This window comes from Halyomorpha halys, unplaced genomic scaffold (assembly GCF_000696795.3).
Source record: "Halyomorpha halys isolate HHAL.00 unplaced genomic scaffold, Hhal_1.1 Scaffold946.1, whole genome shotgun sequence".
NCBI lineage: Eukaryota > Metazoa > Arthropoda > Insecta > Hemiptera > Pentatomidae > Halyomorpha > Halyomorpha halys.
The window spans coordinates 591,669-615,199 of NW_027107439.1; the positions used below are offsets into that span (position 1 = coordinate 591,669).

Consider the following 23,531-nt stretch of genomic DNA (forward strand, 5'->3'; position numbering starts at 1 on the left):
TATGGAAAGATATTATGTACTTGAAATGGGCATGTTTTAAATGAATAGTGTTAAATGATCATAAAGTGTCATCGTTTCATTTTCATTTTCTTAAGTATTTGGAAATAAATATATTGGATGTTGATTATTTAAACAGTTAATGATTACATTTTTATTGATGAAAGTCACATAGGTTAAATGTAAACACATAATTGTCAGTCTTCTTATTGTGACTAGATTTTCTAAACCTCTCTCACTCTCTCTCTTTCTATAACATATGCAGTACTACTGCATAGTACGTACTATGCGGTAACACTTTACTTAATTTACAATTTTTTTTTACATAATTTTATTTTATATCAATGCAGATTATGCTTCAATAAGATCATTACATTGTATAAGCTAATTCCAAAACTATATATTAGTTTTTGAAATGCTATGTTAAATTCCCGAGATAGTTGGGTAAATGAAAGACATTCAGATGTAACTGATTTAATACTACAAAGTTTTACATAATTATATCACATTATAAATATAAGAAATATCATTGTTTAATTATACAACCTTAAGCGCTAATAAGAATTAAAAATAAGTTCTTACGCAACATAAATTAGGTTACATTTTAAAACCAGTTGTTCTATATTTAGCTTGTTTTTAATAATCACAGTCATTATTGAAAACACTATCATCTAGTATCTAAAATCCCTCAGTTATTTAGTCAACTTCATTTTACTATTTTAATGAAAATCCATCAATTAAAAAAAATTAAAAATTAAATTTTTTTATTTGAATTTTCTTATTGATTTAATGTTACTTGTATTCTTATGACATTACTTGAGTAATGTTTAAGAATTGTGTAAATTGTAAAATGAAGTTGAAATAAAACTTAATCTAATCTTTTTTTAAGATTTTAATTTATTTGTTACTGTACCTGCCATCAAGAATTCAATCTACTCTTTATTGACTATTTACATATAAATAATAGTAATAATAATTACACATCGAATGTACATTTTAGCATCGATCGTGTATGAATATTTTTTAAGATATGATTGTAACATGACCTACAAAGATTCAAGTTTTGCAGTGCATTGTTTTTAATCGAACAAATTAAACCTACACATAATTACAAAACAATTTGTTCAAATCTGTGGTCTGCATTTAAAATAAAAAGAATAATTTTTTGAGGTTGCTGTTTTCGTACTTCTCTGCATCCTTCTTTCTCATCATGAATACCGCACTGAACTTGATCTCACTAAAACAAATAAATTAATTTAGGTTTATATTATATTATATAATTTATATATATTATAATTTAGGCTTAATTTCTATGCTAGGTTTTTCTTTTATAAATAGAATTACCTTTAAATAATGGAAATTGACACTAATATTTATCTTTCTACTACTAAAAAAATATTCTTAAGGTAGTGTAAACCCTCCCCTGTTGGTTTGATTTCATTTGATGAATGGTTTGAATTATTATGCATTTAGATAATGGTTCACAAGGGACCAGGTTGGTTGGCACATGTGCAGTTGATATTCAAAATTTATCGCAGTTAAGTGTGGTTAGCTCTTAGATGGGTGACCATCCACCTCCACCAAAAGTCAGTCCCCCTGTGGCATGGTATGTTGAGACAATTTAAATGAACACGCCACCCAGTCCGAGCTTCATGGTCTGTGTTATCAACCAAAAATTAAATTAATTATTTACCAATCTTTAAGACAATTATAGTTGAAGAAATTTTTAATCTAATATATAAAAATGAATATTTGTTTGTTTGTACTTTATGTACTGCCGTACTGTTCATCCGATTGTGACTGGGCTTTTTGCTAAATGTTCAGGATTTTACCAGGAAGGTGATAGGTTGGCCCAATTATTTTTTTCGGTAAAAAAAAAAGTTATTTACAAAATTAAGCCTTTTTGGTGTATTGCTCAAAAAAGTATACATTGAAGTTAGCTGCTACTATAGTACCGTCTTATCACTTCATCTATAAATTAATTAATATCAAAGTTCAGAGTGTTCAATCAATCCGTATACATCCTCAAATATAGCAATAGCGAAGCATTACCAGGTTTCCTGGTTATAAAAAAAAATCAAGTAATCACATTTAAATAAATACCAGTCCCAGTAGTCTCATTGGTCTGACTATGAAATGAAGAGACATTGATTTTAGATGCTCCTCATATTATAATATTATCTTATATTAATAAAGGCTCCTACTTTTAAAATTAGGAAAGTAGTCATACTAAATAAGCAGGACTCGTTAAATAACCTCGGTCCATAAATAATTACTAAGTCATCCGAATATAATATAATATCGCAAATAACCAAGTCATCGGATGCCATGCTTAGGATTTATACATTTTATAATATGAATGCTCTATTAAAATTAATTCATATGTTTCTATTTATAAGTTTTGTATGAAATTTATTTTAAAATTAATTTTTGATGATTAAATAAATAAAGTGGTCACTTACTGTCTATGTAATAAACAGCAGCAATTAATCCAATTAAAAACAAAGCCGACATGGATAGTACTATGGCTGACACATGGTGCCTAGCACATATTGACTGTCGCTTCTCTCTTGTATAGCCAGGGTAGTTAATCATAGTGAAGTGCGTAGAAGAAGCAAGCGAAGTCGCATCAGCTTCCTTTGTCACTGTCGGCTCCAGCCTCAGTGCAGCAAGATTAGCAGCCGTCAGTAGGAGTGAACCTGAAGATCCACTCTATAAACATAACAGGTTCATTATCAATGTAGTTAATCTGCAACTTAATATGGAAATCGCTTTTGGATTTATTAAATTGAGTTAATTTATAATAGACCAATTTGTTTATTAAGATGAACTGGTGTAAGCATAAGTAACAGAACTATCCTTAAATAATTGAAAAGCTATTGAGTGATAATCAAAAATTTATATGTTCTATGAAAAATATATGTATTATAAATGATCCTATTTTTTAACTTAGTTTCCTTTAATTTAATTTAATTTCTAGACTGATGGTACTGAATATTATGAAACATACATATAAAAGCTTAAAATTTGTATCTGCACCTTCTTCATTCAGTATTCTTAATAACTTATAATATTCATAAATATTAAATAACACATAAAATTGCTTAAATTTTATGCTTTTTTGTCAAGCATGTAAATATTTCATATAAAATATAAATATACATATAGAATTTTGTATATTTATATTTTTATTTTAAGTTATGTTGTATTGACTATTTTTTTGTGTTATAAATGTAAAATTAACAAAAACATATACTATTATAATATAAAAATCCATTTTAATTTACAAATATTATGATAAAATCCTTTATCGACCTGGGTGCTTGTATTACTGGATGGAGGCGGCGTTGAAAGCCATGCTCTGATGGAGGCTTGGCCCCCTGTCGTGCAAGAGCAGGTAGTATTTTCTGCCCTACAAAGCGCCGGCCGTGGTATGTACCACCCCGCTGTCTCCTCGTCCCCCTGTAACATTCAAAATTATCTGTTACAGCATTAAATTTAATTGAGAACATTATACATTAAAGAAATATCAAATTGCATATTTCAGTGTATACATTTGTAAATACTATTTGAATGTAGTTAGATACCTATTGTTTTGGTTCATTCTTAGTCTCATAATTTAAATCAAATCAATAAAAATCAAGCTTGATTATAATTAGTCTAAAATATGGGTTAACAAGTTGTCAAAACTATTAAAATTATTATCATTATTTATGTATTAATATTTATGTATTAATATATTATATTTATTTATAAAATTATGATCAAAAAAATCAAGCTTGATTATAATTAGTCTAAAATATGGGTTAACAAGTTGTCAAAACTATTAAAATTATTATCATTATTTTGTTATTATATTGTAGCTTGGTACTTCTTTATTATAGTTATTGTCGAACAATATAAGTTTTGACCATCAAGTAGAAGATCTAACAGAAATCGTTATTTAAGAAAGATCTAGTCCATATATATATATTTATTACTACCTATATTGCTTAACAATACATCCTTCCACAACTCATTTTTCTTGCTACTTTTCACCTTCAACTATGTTTAATATTTTGGTGAAAAATAAACTGAAAGAAAGAAAAAAACCAAAACAGTTTTCAAATGAATTAAAATACTGATGATTTTTATAGCAATGTATGTTTAATTCTCTTATGTTCATGTCTATGGGTCGTTTTTAGGTAATTTCTTATTTCGGTTATTAACATGTTTAATAATTAATAAGTTGTAGCAAGGTTGGTAGAAATTATGAGTCAATTTATATATATATGTATTCATGCACAGTGTTTGTATTTAGTTCCCAATGCATATCGGATATTCTTGGGTAATTTGAGTCGTTATCAATCCTGAGGCAATTTTTAAAGGGATATTTGTAGTTTTTAAGTTGGTTGAATTAGTGATGCTCCTTAAGGATCAGTCATAACTCATATCAGTTTATTTCTGGGTAATAATTTTTATTTTTCCTCGAAATATGGAAACATTTTGTAAATTAGTTATCTGTTAGAAAACAATTAAAAAATATTTCATAAATAGTTGGCACTATTTTTTAATTGTTTTTCTGATCACTCCCTTTTACATGAAGGGCCAGGTGTATAAAATCTATCTCATAGAACATACATCTGCAAATAATTAAAAATATAACTCCTAAACAGAGCATCCTTGTGAAACAGTTAAAATATAAGAAATTAATCAGCATTACATTATGCATGGAATGAGTACTATAACATATTAATTCTGTTGAGAAGTTCATTTTTAACCTAAAAACTATATTTATTTTTAAAGTTTGCCAAATTTAAGGTATCGTAGGATCCAAACTTAACATTTTTGGTGGTTACAAAACTGTTTTTTATTAGGTTATTAATTTAATAAAGTAACGAATTCGAAATTTTCGTTCGAATAGGTATTTCTTCGTTTTTTCGACTAGAAGTTTTAAACAATGGATCTTAATGAAAAAAATATTATAGAACAAATTAAAAAACATCGAATTATGGGTCGAATAAGTTTTTACCTCTTGACAAAATTATTATGGAATGCGTTTCCGTGTTAAGTGTGATAAAAAATAAAATAAAATAAATTTTTAAAACTATTTGCAGATATATGTCCTATGAGATAGATTTGATGCATCCGGTTTGTGTACAATTAAACGAAATGTACTATCTCATCGATTTACCATGGATCAATCCGTGCTCCATGCCTTGGGATGAGTGTAGAGGTTAAGAACCTGTTGAAATAGAAATTAACAGGTTCAGATTATTCATCTTATTCATGCTAATCGTTTTAAATTTTATTGAGAGGAAGATGACCTAACCCATTCAAAGCTACTCCACTTTACCGTTCTTGCATAAAGGATTATAGGAGTTGATGTAACCTTTGTGAGCCAATAAGAGTCAACGCTGCCTGCTTATTGTTTCCAATGAGCTTTTGGTAGAGCCTACGTGCTTCAATTATTAATATTGCTTGGGCTTTATAAATCCATTTAGGGAGTCGAAAATCTTTACACACGCATTTGGTATGAAATTTTATGGTCAACTTGTGGATCATGACGACTGTTCATAAAGATTAATAAATGTCTTCTTCAACATTGAACCAAAAATATTTTCCTATTAGGTCAAATGTATTGTGAAGTACTAGCAAATAGGTATGAATGGATTCCGTTTTCTCATACAATGCCATGTTCTAAGGAGATTTCTTAAGAATATTTAACTAAATTACCACAATTTGTGAGAATAAGGGTTTTATCTCATAACTAAAGAACTTTCTAGCCAATTAATTGATAAGAATTGCCATCTAGATAATTTACTATAGTTAGAAGATAAATTGTCTTTGCTGATTTATCTTTCGTGCAGGTTACAATTACCGTTTTCCTGTTTGTTTATGTATTGTTCCAGGTTAAACAATGCTATATTAATTGATAGATACATCAATGTTATTTGTTTTAGATATAGAAAGTTCTATGTTAGTTACCTTGATGCACAGATTACCGCTAACCCGCCGTAATATACAACAAATCGTAGTAGTACTTGAATTTTTTATTGATGAAAAAAACCTGCAAATTATTACATTATTTTTTTTTTTTATACCTGCAATAATTTAGACGGATACATGTAGATACTGCTCATGTCCGTTATAGATTTAATATTGAAAAAATATATATAAAGAGATACGGTCGTATGGAACCTGTAATGGACAAACATTCGATTCAAATAGTATCAAAAGCTCTCAAATTTTGAGATGGAAGGATTAATTTATTTTCTTAGTCGACTCCAAAAATGTTAATTATTTATACTAACAAATGGGTAATCCAAAAGCCACCTCCTCTCCTCACCTCCCAGGTTCTATAATAATAAATACGATTTTATTTAATTAATTTTAAAAACATTAAATTTTAGTATCCTGTCACTTATACTGCTATGTCGTTTATTTAAACAAAAATGGATAACGGATAATTGTTAAAAAGTGGTTTTTTTTTTATGATATCGATTGTATTGTTAAACAATTTATTAATTTATACAAAACCAGCTAATATAGAAAATAAACTAAATTACAATAACGTTTTATTTCTCTATTAGTTAACTTTTAAAAGTTAAATCTTGTCAGAAATTAGCAAAGCTGCCTGTATAAATCGTTTTCTCCAAATAATGACTTGATGCAATGTTTTTAAATGAGAATTCTGTGAACATGTCTTTAAATTGCATTTTTGAAAAATATTTAATTAGACGTTGCTTGTGTATTGCCTTTGTTGTCCTTAGGCAGTGGAAATTGTTTGACCAATACTTGCGATACCAGTATCAATACGATACTGATTTTAGTCATCAACCCGTGGAGATCCGATACTACATGAATTTAATAGCCTTTTTTTTTTCTCCTTAACTTTTTCGTGTATCGTTGCTTTTATGATATTGCAACCTTCATTGCCTTAAGAATGCGGTTACTTACATTACCTTCTGAATCGGTCTTAAGAAATTATTTTGTTTTTCTTCGTTAAAATTATAAATCCGCGTTATGACAGAAACGGTTTGATTTACGAGTTATTTCATTACATTTGTTTGGCGTATATTGTGTGCACAACAACGAATTGTTATTTTTATCTATTGGATGATATATCGCTCGCTAGTCCATGTTATTAAAAATAAAAACCTTTGCAGTATGATGAAAACCTTTTTTTTTTTCTCATGGAAAAGTTGGAATTTTACTGTTACTTGTTTTTTTTTACTTTTCGCCGAATATATGTTTATTATTAAGTCACCTGTGTGCTGGAGTGATTCTTGTACTGTTGACCACAGTGTGCTTTGGTTCAAATATTTGTTATTCATTGAGTTGGGTGTTGGTAAAGGGTTTGCTACACCTCAGGCCACACACCTGTGACTTGGGGTCCTGTTGTTTACTTGCCTATTGTTTACTAATCATTCTCCCACTGGCCAACATATGCATAAATGTATTCTATTTTATAGTAGAGTTCTTTAAGACGTCATGGTTGTACAATTTATTTGTCAACTTTTTTTTGTGACATCATTGAGCTGAATGCTATTAATGAAATTATATGAGAACAATCTTTACATGTGCTTATCTTGAGAGGTTAAAACTTCTAAATTGTAGTTTAAATCTCTATTTCAATTGTTGCCTTACCCATTAATGTGATAAAAAAACTTTTACTATTTTTACATTGTGTAATTTTTAATTTTTTTCTTTCAGATTAGGATACCTTTTAGGACTACTTTTACACTAAAGGCGAAAGACTTGTTAGTAGACATTCAAAAGAAACACCTTAAGATCGGAGTGAGAGGGATTGAACTTCTAATTGACGGCGAATTTGAACACGAAGTCAAAATGGAAGAATCAACTTGGGTCATTGAGGATGGCAGGAATCTAACCCTGACACTTGAGAAAGTTAGTTTAATTGTTCAGTAATAGCTTGAACTTATATATATTATATATACTGTTAAACATAAAGATTATTGTATGTTACAAATTGTAACTTTTTCAGGTGAACAAAATGGAGTGGTGGTCAAAGTTATTTGTCCACGATCCAGAAATCGCTACTCGAAAAATTAACCCTGAACCATCAAAGTTATCCGATTTAGATGGTGAAACTAGGGGTTTGGTTGAAAAAATGATGTATGATCAAAGACAACGTGAACTTGGACTGCCAACCTCCGATGAGCAGAAGAAAAAAGATATGCTCAAAAAGTATGTACTTATTTTTATAATTTGTTTTCTTTACTTTGATTATTTGTATTATGTTATTTATTGTTATTTTCCATAGGTTCATGGAACAACATCCAGAAATGGATTTCTCCAAGTGTAAATTCTCATAATTTGTATTGTTCACATGAAGACTTCAGCCTCAAAGGATGCCTGTTATGTGCGCTCATCATGTTCCATAATTGTTTATTCAGTTATTCATGAATAAATATGTTTGAAAAATGTACATATTGTATCTAATTGTATCATAATTTTATCTAATTCTATAATTTTGTATATAATTGTGAAATGCGCACATGCATTGGGAGTTCCTATCTCACTCATATTTTTTTCTGAAATTTTATATTTATTAAATAAAACAAGGTATCATAACTATGGCTTTCATTCATTTTTTCCTTTTCATAAGTTTCATAATATTGAATGATAATGATTCATAATAATGAAAGAATTTTTAGTTTTTTTAAAGTTTGTTGTTATAATCAGATAAACAAATCACCTAGGAACATTTTTATTTGTGTCATTGAAATTTACTTATAAAGGTCTACTTGTACGTCTATGCATATGTTTTAATGAAAGCAGAGGTAGCAAATGAGGTCCCATTGTACTGAAATGTTTTCCAATAATCTTGATTAACGATTGACCAAGCTTATTTTAATATAAAATAAATTATTGAGTCCATTAGTTCTAAATATATATATATACCTGCTATTTATGAAATTATGATTCCCTTATGACGAAGTATGATAACATAATTAGACATCCCTTATCATTTCATAAAGTAAAGTTATATTGGTAAATTTTATTATAATTTAATTCTAAAATACATTATATAAATAAATATAAGGGTGCTTTGAATAGGAGAGATCAGGTTTCAGGTATAGTTGATTGATTTAGCTGTGGATGGGTCTTACAGAATTATAACTACATTTCTAAACCATTGTATGTAAAAATTATTTTTATTTATTTAGTTTGTCTTATAAATTGATTGAAAACAATATTTTATATTGGTTATTTTGATAAGGTAGTGTTTTGTTTCTATATTGAGCGAATGTGAATATGAAATAACTTCTGAAACATTTTTAAAATGATTATTTTTAAAAATGTTATTGTACTTGTGATGTTATATCAACATAAAACATTGGAGATGTTTTCATGTGGTTCATTTTTTATAATTGCCCAACCAAGATGGAATCAGAGGAAACAAGGTGGTAGACAGTGTGATTAAGAAAACTATTAAAAAGGTTTGGTCAACTAATAATTCTTATCCAATCTAATGAAGGTTATTTTCGCAATCAAGGAAAAGTTCTGGCTAGCATTGCAGAAGACTTGGACTATCACAAGATACAAGAAGTTATTAGCTGAGGAGCCGATGTTCAGGAAGAGAATTCACTTATCCTGTTGTCCATAAAGGAAGGTGGGCTTTCTCAGCTGAGGATTGGATATACTCAGATCAACCAAAAGGATTTTATGTGGAACTCTACCCCAATGCGTTCCATGTGGGATTCCCTTGGCCATGGTTCACATACTGTCCCAATATAATTTCAAGTCTCAACGGAAACAATATATCAACAAATTTACATAGAGTCAATTCAAAATGACCGTAGCATATAAATAACTTAATGTTAGTCTTTAAACAAAAAAATTGTCTAAATTAAAATTAAATAGTAACTAATTAAAATTGTATGTAGAATGAAAATAATGCCGGTACTTAAAAAGCCGAAAACGTTATGTATTAATAAATGCATTTGTCTCATTTATTGTGAAAACTAAAATGGTAGTGAGAAAAAGTTCAAGCTATTTGATAATCATAATAAAGTTCTCATACATATGTAACTATTATTTTTATCAATAACAAAACAATATGTTAAAAATGGAACAAATATATTGTAACAAGATAGAATGTGTCTAAAAATTAATAATTCACTACCTAAATCAGGAATGCTCCTTACTTTGTCACAAATAAAATGATACTTAAAGACCTTAATGTTCCCTATGTAACCGATCTAGCCGGAACCAGATATCATTCCTTCCATTATAAACTCCCTAACCACTCAAACCTTGCATCAAACCTCTAGTTTCTAACCTTGCATCCTCTTCCATTCCTGACTATCCTCTGGGGCGGCTGAAAAGAAGATGGCTACGAGACCAGCTAATGTAAAATGTCATTAGAGTGCTACCAATGGGTAGTTTCTCTACACGGTTGTAACACTCCAATTTAACTTAGATCAGATTTACTAAATCTATTATAATGTACAGTTGTAAATAGCAATAAATATTAAAAAAAAAATTAGGATAAATTTTTTTTTATTTTTCAAATCCCTTTATAGATAAATGTTATGGTTGTTTTGATTTTTATAATATCTGTTTCTTGATTCTATCAATAGACATACATCACTGCTTTTTTTTTTTTTTTTTTTTATAATAGGACATCTGACAAAATTAGGTTTTGATTTTATTTAGAATTGCAAAGACTACTGTAGACTGCACATACTTTCTCTACTGAGGTATCCCGAAAAACTTTTATAAGGAACCCCTATCTGCTGTACAATGTATGAAATGTATCACATATAAAATAAAAAAGAACTTTTTTGCTAGATGAGCCTCTATCGAAGCAAAGCAGCTATATATTTTTACTTAACACTCTATTAGGAGTATTTTTCTTAAATATATACAACTAATTTTACTTCAATGGCTAAACATAAAAACTGCAGCATATCTCTTCTATGGCACTGGTATTATTGACTGAGGTCTTAGGCTAAAAAAACAGGGTTAATAAGATTCTCTGGAGAATCATAATTTCACACTCCTTGTTAATTATTAATTTAACATTAGGGAAGTTCATCTCTTATATTTTTTCTGTTTTATGACATTTACAATCTTTTGTAAGATATATATAATTCACAGGACAATTTTAAAGTATTGTAAAGTGGTTCTTACTGTTTGAGTACTAAGCAAATAATGTAAATTTTATGAATGTATTCAGATCAAATTAAATACAAAACCTCAGGAGACAATACTGGACATAACCTCAGTAAACCTTTAATCTAGCTATCAATTGATTGAGTCTTCATTATATATCCAATGATACAAGATGTTCATACTATTCAAATTAGAATTGTAAAATCTTTTAAAAATTATCCATTCATGGAACTTGAAGTCTTAGTGAATAAGTGTTCAAGCAAGGAAGAATTGTTTAATTAAAATTATTGGTAAAGTATGCTGTAGGAATCTAGTTGGCACTAATGTTCAGACAATCCACTCTTGTAACTTGATAATTTTTTTCATAAGATAAGTCAACCATAGACTTTAGATATAGACCTATTGTAATCCCGTACAAGGTTGTGAATTTTTGGAGTGCCCATTCCACCTGAGAGAAATTGTGACTATCATCAAATCGAAACACCACAATAGTATTGAATCCTCCAAACTTTATTAACCCCATAAAAATGACTACTGGTGAATTTAAATTGTTGGCATCACTGGATTATTTAAGGCAAATTTTATTGATATTTTGAAAAAATCTTTTGAATATGTGTTCTTTTAAAAGAATAATGTGTTAAGTTATGGTAAGTGACAGGTGGATGAAGGTAAAACAGTACAACTAACAAATATTTTAATATTATAAAAAGTAGATTTTGTTAGCTAGCATGTTTTACAAAGGAGTGTCTAATTATGTTTCCATGTATTGGAATTTTTAATTTTAAATCGTTTAATTAATTTAATTCGATAGGGGTCAAAATAGGGAGTTTATGAGGTTAGTGAAAGTTGTGAAACAGGCTTCTTGCAATATGTTCTATTGAGTATAACGAAGGCTAAGTTTAGCAATGACCAAGAGAAAGGGTTCACCAGCGGTTCACAGGATTGTGTGGGCTTCAGATCCGGATGCAAGTTCCCTTCAGAACAGGATGAACATTTTTCTTATTTTATCTTCATCTGTCGTCAACACATCCTCTTCTTGGAATAACTGGTGAATCTGACATTTTGGTTTCGTAACAAAGTGCCCATTTTTATAGATCATAACATATCCTATTATGTTATCTGATTATGGCAAATGGATACAGGACTATACACGTATTTTGTTGGAGGTAGGAGCAATCTAAATTTTAAATTATACTACCTGTTTTTAAAATATATATATAAAATTTTTTTAATATATAAAACTTTTTTAATATATATATATATTAAGTTTTAGAGTTTAAAACTCCACTATCCTGCTATCCTGAGGTAGTTCCTGTTTCCATTTTCCTCTTAGGTTTCTGGACTGCTATTAAACTGGATCATAAACTCCGTTTCCAGGGGCTAGTTTCACTGAGGAACCAGTTCTGTTATTGTTATTATCCTCAGTTGTTACATAAAGTGTCGGAGATATCGTGTCCCCTACTCCAGGATTTGGAGGATTCGGGAGCAAGGGCGACTAACTCCGCCAATTGAAATGTCAAGGTGTCCGTCCCCCCAGCGGGTACTTCGCAAGTCTTCCTCTTGTCCACTCTTACTTTTTCAGAAAGATTCCAGTATTTAAATTGCGACATTGCTTTCATTTAAAACCGTATTTCCTTCATGGATTAGAAACTGAAACATCTTAAGCATTTCTTTATTTCAGACATGATGGGGTATCAGTAAACTTTTCAAACCCTCCTTCCTCCCTAGAATACGTAATATATAATTATTTTTCTTGAAAACTTGTTTATATTACATATAAATAGAACGTATGCTTTCATTATTATATCTTTAATTGGAAAATAAATTGTGCTTCAAAATTTAAATTATTGAAACACTATCGATTTGGTTATAGAAATAAATCTGGTGTGCCCCCTCCCCCTGAGAAAATTCCTGGATCCGCTACTGTTTCAAAAACTATTCATTAATAAAATATTGATTCATTTTGGACATAATTGATTGCTCGAGGCAATTTTTTATCTGATAAAAATTTTTTTTTTTATGAGGTTTAGATTATAGTTTGAAATTGTAAAATTATTATTAAGGTTTGATATGAGTGAATTGTTTTTGAACAAAAAAGTTACTAAAGATATTTTATTTAACTCTGATAATAATGATTTTGAATATTATTTTTTTAAAAGTTAGTTTCAGTTTGAAATTTCATGTCGGTATTCAGTTCGAAATACAATAAAGGACTTTTGAACGTATTTAAACGGCTTTATCACGTTCAATAATTTTAATAGAATTAAATAATCTCGAATGATTTTTATTTTTCAGAAATTATCGTTTAATTTAAATCACGAAGTGAAGATAAAGAAAATATAGGAAGATTTGGCAACATTGCTAATTTGAGATGTGCCCGCCTTTAGTGTTCTAGTTACCTTAATAAGTTCAGTGGTTTCGTTATCATGTGTCTGTTTCAAGATGAAATATTTGTGGTAAGTAACTAAAAATTACAGTATCAATTTTTGATGCAGCTTTGACTTTGTTTCGTTAACTGCTTATTTTACCTTTTAAGATAATTGGTCACAATTTTGTGGGCAATCATATTTAAATAAGAATATTATTTTAAATCAGGTAATAAAATGTTTATGAAGGAATATATTTGATTTTTAAATTTCGAAGGAAGATTTTAGTTAAATATAAATGACTTCTTGATGATTGAGTTATTTAATGTCAAGAATTGATATGATTTAAAGATTGGTATTTTTGTGTTCAACTAAATCTAAACCATTCATTATCAATAAATGTGACAATCTGTAAATTGTGTTTAATACTGAACTATTTCACATTTTCTAATACCAATTGCCGCAATGGTGGTATATTTGATTTAAAAGATAAACGGGTATTCTTTTATAGAATTTTCAAACCTTAATTGTTTTTCGTTGTAATGTTGGTAGAGGATGTTTCAAATTATGATGGCTGGCGCTATTAGCTCTGGTGCTAATATTAAATTAACGGAATCAATGAGGTGAGAGGTATGAAAACATTTTAGATTTAATTTATTTATTACATGCTAATATGTTTTTTTAATGATGTTTACTGAACTCATTATACTTCAATAGTTTCAATTTAAGATAAAATTAATTATTTGGCAAAGGATATGCATAATATGAAGGCTGCAAGATACTTAAGGGTCCGTAATATAAAATATTCATTTAATTTATTAAAGGATTATTACATTTTTTCACAATGCTGAATATCATCCCCTGAATATATAAATTTACATCTTCTGGAAATAGAAAAAAACATATGTTATGAACTCTTTAAATTAAGAGTAATTGTGAATTTCAGCTTATCACAATTTGTTCATCATTAATTATTAAACAAATCTGAAATACTTATTTCTTCAGGCTGGTTAATGTTGTTTAAATAAATTAATTTAAATTTTATCAATTATAGTCTCAAAACATTTTATTCTCTTTATAAGTCCGACGTTTTAGCCAATTCGGCCATCCTCAGGGACAATCTTATTACAAAACAGCTTTATTACATCTTTAATCCATAACAATTCAAAATAATTAACAATATTATTTATAATTTATCTTACCTCAATACAATTTTAGAACTAAATAGTTTAAAAATACAACTTCATGCAGGCTATTCTGCTCAGATCAATTCAACGATGTTTAAAAAAATGTTATTCACATCTATATTATCACCCTCTCCCATCCCTAATCTTTTAAGTTTTTCCGTGATTGGCTTTTGATATTTATGGTAACCACCTAGCCTTCCCCGATTAGTTACAACACTTACCTAAATAAATCTTAAAATTATGAATATTTATTGTATAAATTAATCCATGAAATGACTTCATGAGCTAAAAGGCATACTAATACAATTTTGATTTTTGTAGCACTAACAATGTTTACGTTTTACCATATGATTTATCCATTTAAAATATTGTTTTTTGGTTTATTATAAAATCCAGAATAGTAATTGTTTGATATTCATTTGGTACCCGGTATATTGCCGCAACTTTTTTCGGTTACATTTGTGGTGGTTTTTACACAAAACAACTCACAATAACATTTATTAACTTATAACTTCTATTAATGACAGAACAAAATGAAGGACTGTATATCTTGAAAACGTGATCATGTGTTGTTTTTGGCGGACTCTATATGTACCAACCGAACAATAAAAGATGCATTTATTATATAATTAACAAATTAAATTGATTATTATAACAACATTTATTATTATCAATTAAATTTATTATTAAATTATTACTATTTAACTTTAATACCACATTTCAAGAAACACTAAAAATATGAAATAATCTCTTGCGAGTGTGTACATGATCCTAGCTGAAAAAAATATAGAGATGTAAAAATTCTCAAGATATAGCGCTAGTGCTGCTACCTATTGTAGAAATTGTGATATAAAAATGGTTGGAACTCCGATATCTTTATGAACAATTGTAACTTCCAGTAATATTGTTCCAATTGTTTATTCAGTTTATAATATCATGATACCGATATTTCGAGTATGTTCCTACATTATTCGAACATATTTCTTAAATTTAACAATAAACTGTATAGTTTACTTATTTAACACTGCTAATAACCCAATAACTTTATACCATCAGATAATTATGAACTAATGGCGTTTTAAAAATGTTACAAAATATCTATTGATAATTTTAATATTATAGAAGGATGTAAGGTAATTAATAAAATCAATTTACTTAATTTTAGATACTATGTTGTGTTGTATATGAGAATATCTCAAATGGAATCAGTCATCTGTAAGTACTCTGAATTATTTACTTTTTGGTTATATTTTAGTATACTTATATTTTTATCATTTTTACTATTAGATATTTAAGTTAATTACTTAATTTAGGTTTTTAATTTTGTAGCTGTTTCCCCTGTGTAAAAACCTTCACAATGTCCATGGTAAATTTTATATATAACATTTTGTTTGTCCATTTTCTCTAAATTATCTTTCAAAATACTAATATAATTTTCTAAGTCATTATTATTATATATAATTCAAATTTAATTATAGAGTGATCACTGTCAAGGAAATTCTTTTTTATAGTGTCATCATAGTATCAAACCAAGAGCTTATGTCATTTTATAAAAAAGGATAATTTATGATATTATGTTTATTACATTCTGGTTAATAGATTTATATTGTCTATTATAAATTGATGTAAATGTTTTTTTCATTTAAACTGATTTATTAATTTTTATAATTTTATATGTCATTTGTTTGTTGTTGCACATATGATCATTTTTTACTTGTAATTTATTATTTTTCACATCATTAACTCTACACAGTTTGCATTTGGGCTTATATTTTCAGGTATGTTATATGTGGATGACTTTCTTGTGAAAAATACTAGTTTTTAACCTTAATGATAATATTGAAAAAGCATTTTTATGAAAGAAAATATTACCCACTTCTTGAATCAGTATTCCTGAATGTAATGTAATATTTAATCCATTACATAGGTATTATAGATATTATGTATAGAATATTTTGATAAAAATCCCACAAAATTTTAATGATGTTTATATACATAACTGTATATGGTATTGGTAATTTGAAATTAGATTTTAATTTCTAGTTTACTGATATTTAGAAAATATTTAGTTAAAAATGTCTCCTGTGTTGTGGCTTAGACCCAGATATTACTGTACATAACTCCTCACTTCGCGGTTTACACATCTGCTTATTCTGGTTGGCCATCATTTGTGCTTCCTTCAAGGAATGGAACAGCATACTGGCTGTGAGGTCCCAGTATGCAGATCACTTTTTTCTAAAAATAGAAGTACAATCGCTCGAAAAGAAATCAACATTGTACAGGAATTCCCTCCTTCTACTAAATAAGCTTTTTTAGTTCCGTGTCACTTGAGAAAGGTGAAAAAACATTTTTGTGAAAGAGAATTGGAAACTAAAAGAAAGTTCAGTAAAATTTGGACTTTGCGAATGCTCTTCCCTTTTCCCTTTTCATTCCTCTGTAAAAGGAGCAAGTTCGCACCCGAAATACCTTTTAAGATCACCTGATTGCTTTGGGATGATCAAATCTGAAGATCCAGCGCTATTTTTTGAGTCTCCACGTTTAGTTGGTTAGAAACTGTTGCCATAGAAACCATTACACCTTGTTGGAAATGAACGTACTTGAAATAATTGTTCACAATTTCATTCACTCCTTAGAGGAACCAACCTACTAGAACAGGTGGGGGTTAACGTCTTCATTTGCAATCACTCTATTACTTATTGACATCAAGAATTTAATAGCAGCAAGAGGATTGTGGTCCCGGAGTATCCGATAAACATCAATATCCATTTGGGTATTGAATCTGATGGATTTTTTAAAAATATCATTGCAGTAAAATTTAAGATCCATTTTCAAAGTTCATTCTGTTGAAATAAAAGTATTGAATTTGTAGATTGTATACAAAAACTTCTATTCTCTTCTAATTTACATGAATCACTAGTATAGTCCATCCATGAAAATTATATTCAAGAATACTAATTTGAGGAGAGGGTAATATTTTCAGTCCACTTTCACTAAAATTGTAATTGCGACATCCATTTATTATTGAAATTAATTTTAATGAATCTTTAAAAAATTTAATATTCTACTTTTAACCTTACTCTAGACAGCACAGTAAAAAAGTTATTAAAACAACTGATATATCTAAGTTATTGTATTTTTTTGTTTCTATTTTGCGAATGTTTAGGACCTGGTATCTCATATAATAACCTCTTTGAGTAACGTTTTACCTCAGTTTTTACAGTTCTCAAATCTCAAATTTCTGGATTTTGAAATTATTGGGAGATGACACTCCACTGTAACCAGGTCCCTGCTTATTGAAGATAATTAACAGCTCATGCATAAGTAGCTACAAGGTTTGATTATATTTATTATGCATTATAATCATGTAGCAATATGACAATACAGCAGTAATGGAGTAACTCAGTGGGTTTGGAAGTGAATTCTCAACTATCGGGTTCAGGTTGTAACCCGGAAAAATTACTGTTCAATCAGCTGTGGATATAATTTGGAATATGTGAACTCTCCTTGGATATATCCTGCCTCTATAAAGTGGATATCTGACGCTCGAATGGGTGGAAAGAAAATCTGCCGATGACATCACCTCCTTGTATATGCACTGCACAAGAAACTTTCTTTCCAAGTTCCCAAACGAAGAACCGCTTCATGGTTTTAGTGGCCAGATATATACATATGTAACCAGTAGGCCTTCGACTATTGGTAAAACTCCGGCATAAATCATAAAACTGGAGTGAATTTTAATGTTGTGACAGTGCTTTGATAAAAATACGAAGGTTTTAAATTAAAGCATAAAGAAAAATCCGAGTTTTGTGTATGTATATTGATAAATGTTAAACCCTCTTAGAAGGTTAATAAAAGTTGAAGTTAATAAAAATTAAAATTCAATTTTGCTGACTGAACGAAAAAATAAATATAAAAAACTTATTTTGGTATTAATTTTTGGTTCTTTACGTATTATCCCGTTGACCGTTTTCTCTCCATGATATTGAAGTAAGTAATAATTTATGGTTCAGTGGGACTATTACTCATTGTTAAAACTATTACAACTTGAATTAGATCACAATAGTCGACTTCCGCACAAGAAATAATCCTCTCTCCTTCCAATAAGTTCTTTCTAGGATTCTTGTCATTAAGGAGAAATCCTTTTCATTTCATCATGAAGGACAAATTAAGTACCAAAAGTAATATTAAGACAATAATTTTTATTCCTTTCTACTGTTACAACGGCGTACTCGGAGGTTTTTTGGCATTAACCTATATCCATTTGTAAATGTCCTATTTTTTGTTTTTAATAAAACATATATGTGCATCTATTTTACATATTTAGACTACATTGGTTTTAGTCAGTTGGTCATTTTGGCGGTTTTTCCTTCTCAGGCAGCAGTTCACAATTTGGAGAAGTCAGAAGCACCTTGTGCCCACCAGAACTTATCTAGGGGTGTGGGTAGGGAACACTCCCGATAAAAGAGGGATATTTCCCGCCACCCTTAAAAATATAACCGTTAAATATACAGAAGTGTATGTGATGAAATATGCTTTATTAAAAAAAAAATACTCAAATTCATAAATTAATAAACAGTGAAAAATGTTTAATGGTTTGTTAATTCGTTCTATGGATTAAAACGTGTCCCTAAAATGCATTAATAAGATTTGCAACACATAGGTTAATAAAATTATTTTTCATCACATTATAAAATTTAGTTTGCTACCGATGGTATCACTACGTGCCTAGTATCATTCCATTTACTAGTTGTATTTTTATGTAAATATCAATAAATAAATTTTAAAAATATTATAAAAATAATTATTTTTTACTTTTTTAGAAACTTATACATCGAACATACGCATTCATTCTCATTCAATGAACATCGCTTCAAAACTTATTTATTTATAACTATATATTTTATTATATTTATTTAACCTTACAATGCCACAAGGCAAACCAAGACAGTAGTATGCCAGTATACATTTGTCACTATTATGCAATTGTGTGTATGTATTGTATAAATTTAATAATGAAGGAGGTTACGAAAAAAAAATTGAAATTATTATATTTATTTATAAACTTATTTATTTGGGAAAAATTTGACTTGTGCTCAGGACTACCTCTTGTGAACCACTGATCTCAGGTCTAGCCTGATTCATTAAGCCCTTACATTTTTCACGCTCTTATGATTTTACGAAACTTGTTATAAAACGAAGATTCATAATTTTTTCTTTCCAATCTAATCGGTGTATCACTTTTTAGATATAGCCTATAGCCATCTCGGTTACCGAACTGGGAAATCCCCTTCAACCCGGACCCTCTGTGTGATAAGCAGCGATTAGTTTGATCTTCATACATTATTCATTTGAGAGCGAGATTTTGAGAGGATGAAAAAAAAAGAATATAAGCTTGGGATATAATCAGTTGTGATCACACGCGTGTATGAATGAAGGGGTTTTCTTAATGACCTGTAATAACTGCATTGTTAGTTTTTTTCACATGTCATAGTTCCGCAGTAGAGGGAATGGCGCATGCGCCGCCCAAGGGCAGTGAAAGTTGGGATTACTTTCGCCTTCCGTCCTTGCCCGCCGCTGAGCTGGTTTTGTTTCTTGGTCATGGCTTCCAGGCGGGGTCACGTCTAGTCTGCAGATTGTTATCTATTGGCTCTTGTTTAATTTCTTCACGCTCCTGTCAATATTTACCAGTTAATAACCTGGTCCAACGAAAATAAACTATTCTGTATGGATATATAATAAATGAAACACTGCCAGAAGAAGCTATACTTTATATGAATTAAGTTTCCAGAAAGTTGAGAAATTAAAAAATAAAATAAAACAATACTGGTCACTTTTTTTTTTTTTTTTATCGCTTATTTTATTTAATTTTTTTTAAGGCACAAACTTTTTGATGTTTTCTGAATTTTTTTTTTCAATGTAGCTTTCATACTTCAAAACTTTTATTTTCTATTATATTTACAATACTAATATATTATTCAACTCCACGTTTCGATCCGTCCATTCATCCAATTAATAATTGCGTAAAAAATTTACCGTTAAACAAGCAATTTAAAGAAAGAGATATAAAATACAATTTATAAAAGGGAAAAGACACAAGATATAACTGTAATGATAAAATATAAAATCTCCTAAGAATATATTATTATTGTAAAATTAATAAAAGGTTTGTACAGATAGTTTGATTATGTTCATCTTGTCTATTCTTTTGTTTGTATATATTTTAAGAGAGTTTTTGTTTTTTTATTATTATTATTTTTATTTTGTTAATTTTAGCATGTATCAGATTCATTCATCACTATTACCTATTGCCCACAACTGTGTGGCAGATTGTAATATCTATCAATAAATAAATCTTAAAATTAAATAAAAGGTTTGAAGTATGAAGGCTGAATCATAAAAATCGTTATTTAACACACTTATTGTCGCATCTTCCTCGATTCAACTATAGTCTCGAGATTGTTATTGGCCCTTGTTTAATTTCTTCTCAATCATGTAAATATTTACCAGTAAATAACCTGTCCTAATGTTTATAAACCATTATGTATAGATATGATGAATAAAATACTACCAGAAGAAACTATTCTTAATATGAATTATGCTTCTACAACATGTACAAAATGTTTTTTAATTTAAAAAAAAAACATTAAAAACTACAATAACAATAATAACCACTTATTTTTGTTATTTCACATAAAAGCTCGTTATTATTGTTATTTCTGTTACTAAAATCAACAACTAATAAAAAAAGTGTTTGGTCTCGAATTGATTAACTTAGTTTTGCTATCTAGTTTTCGAAAAAAAAAAACGTTGCATAAGTTAGTTGAAATTTTCATTATTTTTAGAATCGCCAAATAAAATTTTTCCCTGAAATTAAATATAACTTCCTGTATTGAAGTTTAAATATTGTTTTGTCCCCTTTATATTTCCGTAACCGTAATAATGTCTGTAGATCCGTCAGAAACAAAAGAGAAATTTATCAAGATGAAAAAAAATATTTATTTTTAAACCTTTGGTTCACTTTAAGTGATCGCATAAAACCGTTTCTATGATTACAAAGTATTGTTCGTATTAATACTGCTTTCTAAGCATTCATCATACTTTTTTCATAAAAAAAGAAAAACTATATTAGTGTCTGCCAGGAGTGATAATATTCCGCTATCAAATACTCCGTTTCGAATCTCAACGTTAATCTCTAGGGATATGATTTTTATGTTTTCACATATTTTTACCTGACCATGATATCTTCGATTCCTTACTAACTAAAGACGTTTCAAGACATTTCTGGCCAAAAGAAGCCATTTTTGTTTCACATATTTTTAAATATTGGCCTTTTTTTACATATTTTGTTGTAAATCACATATTTTCTGAAATATTTGTTATTTATTACATATTTTGTCCTGAATCACGTATTACCTTAAATTATTTGTTCAATTGTAAATACATTTTTCGCAGCAACTACGTAAAATTCAAGAGAACGCAAGAAACTTAAAGGTGAAATTTATCATTTATAATAAATAGTGCGTAAAAATTCTATATCTTCACCTTTGAACACAAATTAAAAGCAGTGGCAATAATAAATTTTCCCACAGAATTACATCGAGAATTTCTCAGAAAGAGCAAGGGTCTTATTCCTGTGCCATTTTCCTAGAATTCGTTTGTTTACTCTTCAATCCATTTCTCTGTTTCCCCCCTTTCCATGGTCTTTTCTCATCTTAGTCTTGTTTCACTCCCCTAGTTTAATTACAATTACTAATTAATGTCTTGTTATTGAACAGCTATGTTTTCTCTAAGTACATTTTTTTGTACATATTTTAACATAATTTCTGTAAAATATTATTCATATAATATATAATAAATACATATTTATGTAACTTTTTTTAAGTTATAAAATTACTAATTAATTAGTAATTTATATTGTTGAATAATACATAATTTATAAATACATATTTTTTTAAATATTTGACAATTTATTAGCACATATTTATGTACATATATCGGATTTTTAGCACATAAAAATCCTATCCCTAAATTAATCACTATCCACTGTTGCTGTGTTCAATCGATCGAGATTAATTTTAGAAACGTACTACAAATGTAATCCCCCTCTTAAGCTGAATTCGAACCTGATCGCTTCTGTCTGCACTTGGTGGCCTCAATTATTTTTTACTCTAAATTATGAATGTGTTAACTGTCGATCTACGTCGTAAATATATGGACGTTTAAACTTTTGAATAGCTAACAGGTAAAATAAATTATACTACCTCGACAAGAGCTATTTAGGCCATTTATAGTGAGTAATGAACCGTCATTTATTAACGGTTCTTAATAACAGGTTTCAGTAAAAATAAATTGTAATTATGGATCAGATCTGGCGGCATTGCAGGTGCAAGATTATTTGACTCAGGGTTCAGAATAGAAATTTAACTTTATATAATAGCTCCTAAAACTTTCTTTCTGTTACGACTTTGGTGCATTATTTATTTTTTTAAATTTACTATTGAGGATTGTTCCAATGTTAAAAGTCAATATATCAACTTTTGGAATATTATTGTGGTGTTATTTGATTTAGCGAATCGAAATATTTATTTGAAAATGACTTGTAACGTCTATTTGAGGGAGGAAAATTAATATTTTGCAATAAATTGAATTATTTTGAATTAAAAGTAAAATTTTAATTTGTAAAAAAAAAATATTTAAGAGAAGCAGATTAATCAACTTTTGATCAAATATTTCTCAGTAATAAATGTTCACAGCACATAGAATATGACAGCTGAAATCGATTGTGGTGGTCTAGGGCAGCGGTCAGGAAATTTAGTATATTTATAATTGCTTTATATCAGTCTAGAAATTAGTTTCA

At 28.7% G+C, this 23,531-nt stretch overlaps 2 protein-coding genes and 1 long non-coding RNA gene across 4 annotated transcripts in view; 2 read left to right on the top strand and 1 right to left on the bottom strand.

The window, feature by feature from the left end:
• The window catches only part of nudC (nuclear distribution C, dynein complex regulator), a 26,342-nt gene extending 17,767 nt beyond the window's left edge, over positions 1-8,575 (top strand). The window contains exons 5-7 of the mRNA XM_014431143.3: positions 7,693-7,887; positions 7,985-8,187; positions 8,264-8,575. Coding sequence (XP_014286629.1) covers positions 7,693-7,887; positions 7,985-8,187; positions 8,264-8,315 — 450 coding nt within the window. The 3' untranslated portion in view covers positions 8,316-8,575. The remainder of the gene's footprint in view (positions 1-7,692; positions 7,888-7,984; positions 8,188-8,263) is intronic.
• Positions 1-23,531, bottom strand: part of LOC106687322 (uncharacterized) — a gene marked incomplete in the record, with an annotated part of 206,330 nt that overhangs the window by 7,692 nt on the left and 175,107 nt on the right. For both annotated transcript variants that reach the window (XM_067045725.1, XM_067045724.1), the window contains 3 exon segments: positions 1-1,234; positions 2,460-2,709; positions 3,313-3,459. In XM_067045725.1, coding sequence (XP_066901826.1) covers positions 1,206-1,234; positions 2,460-2,709; positions 3,313-3,459 — 426 coding nt within the window.
• Positions 15,529-23,531, top strand: part of LOC106687323 (uncharacterized) — a 51,164-nt gene continuing 43,161 nt past the window's right edge. The window contains exons 1-2 of the long non-coding RNA XR_001344150.2: positions 15,529-15,628; positions 15,840-15,889. This is a non-coding gene — a long non-coding RNA (uncharacterized lncRNA). The remainder of the gene's footprint in view (positions 15,629-15,839; positions 15,890-23,531) is intronic.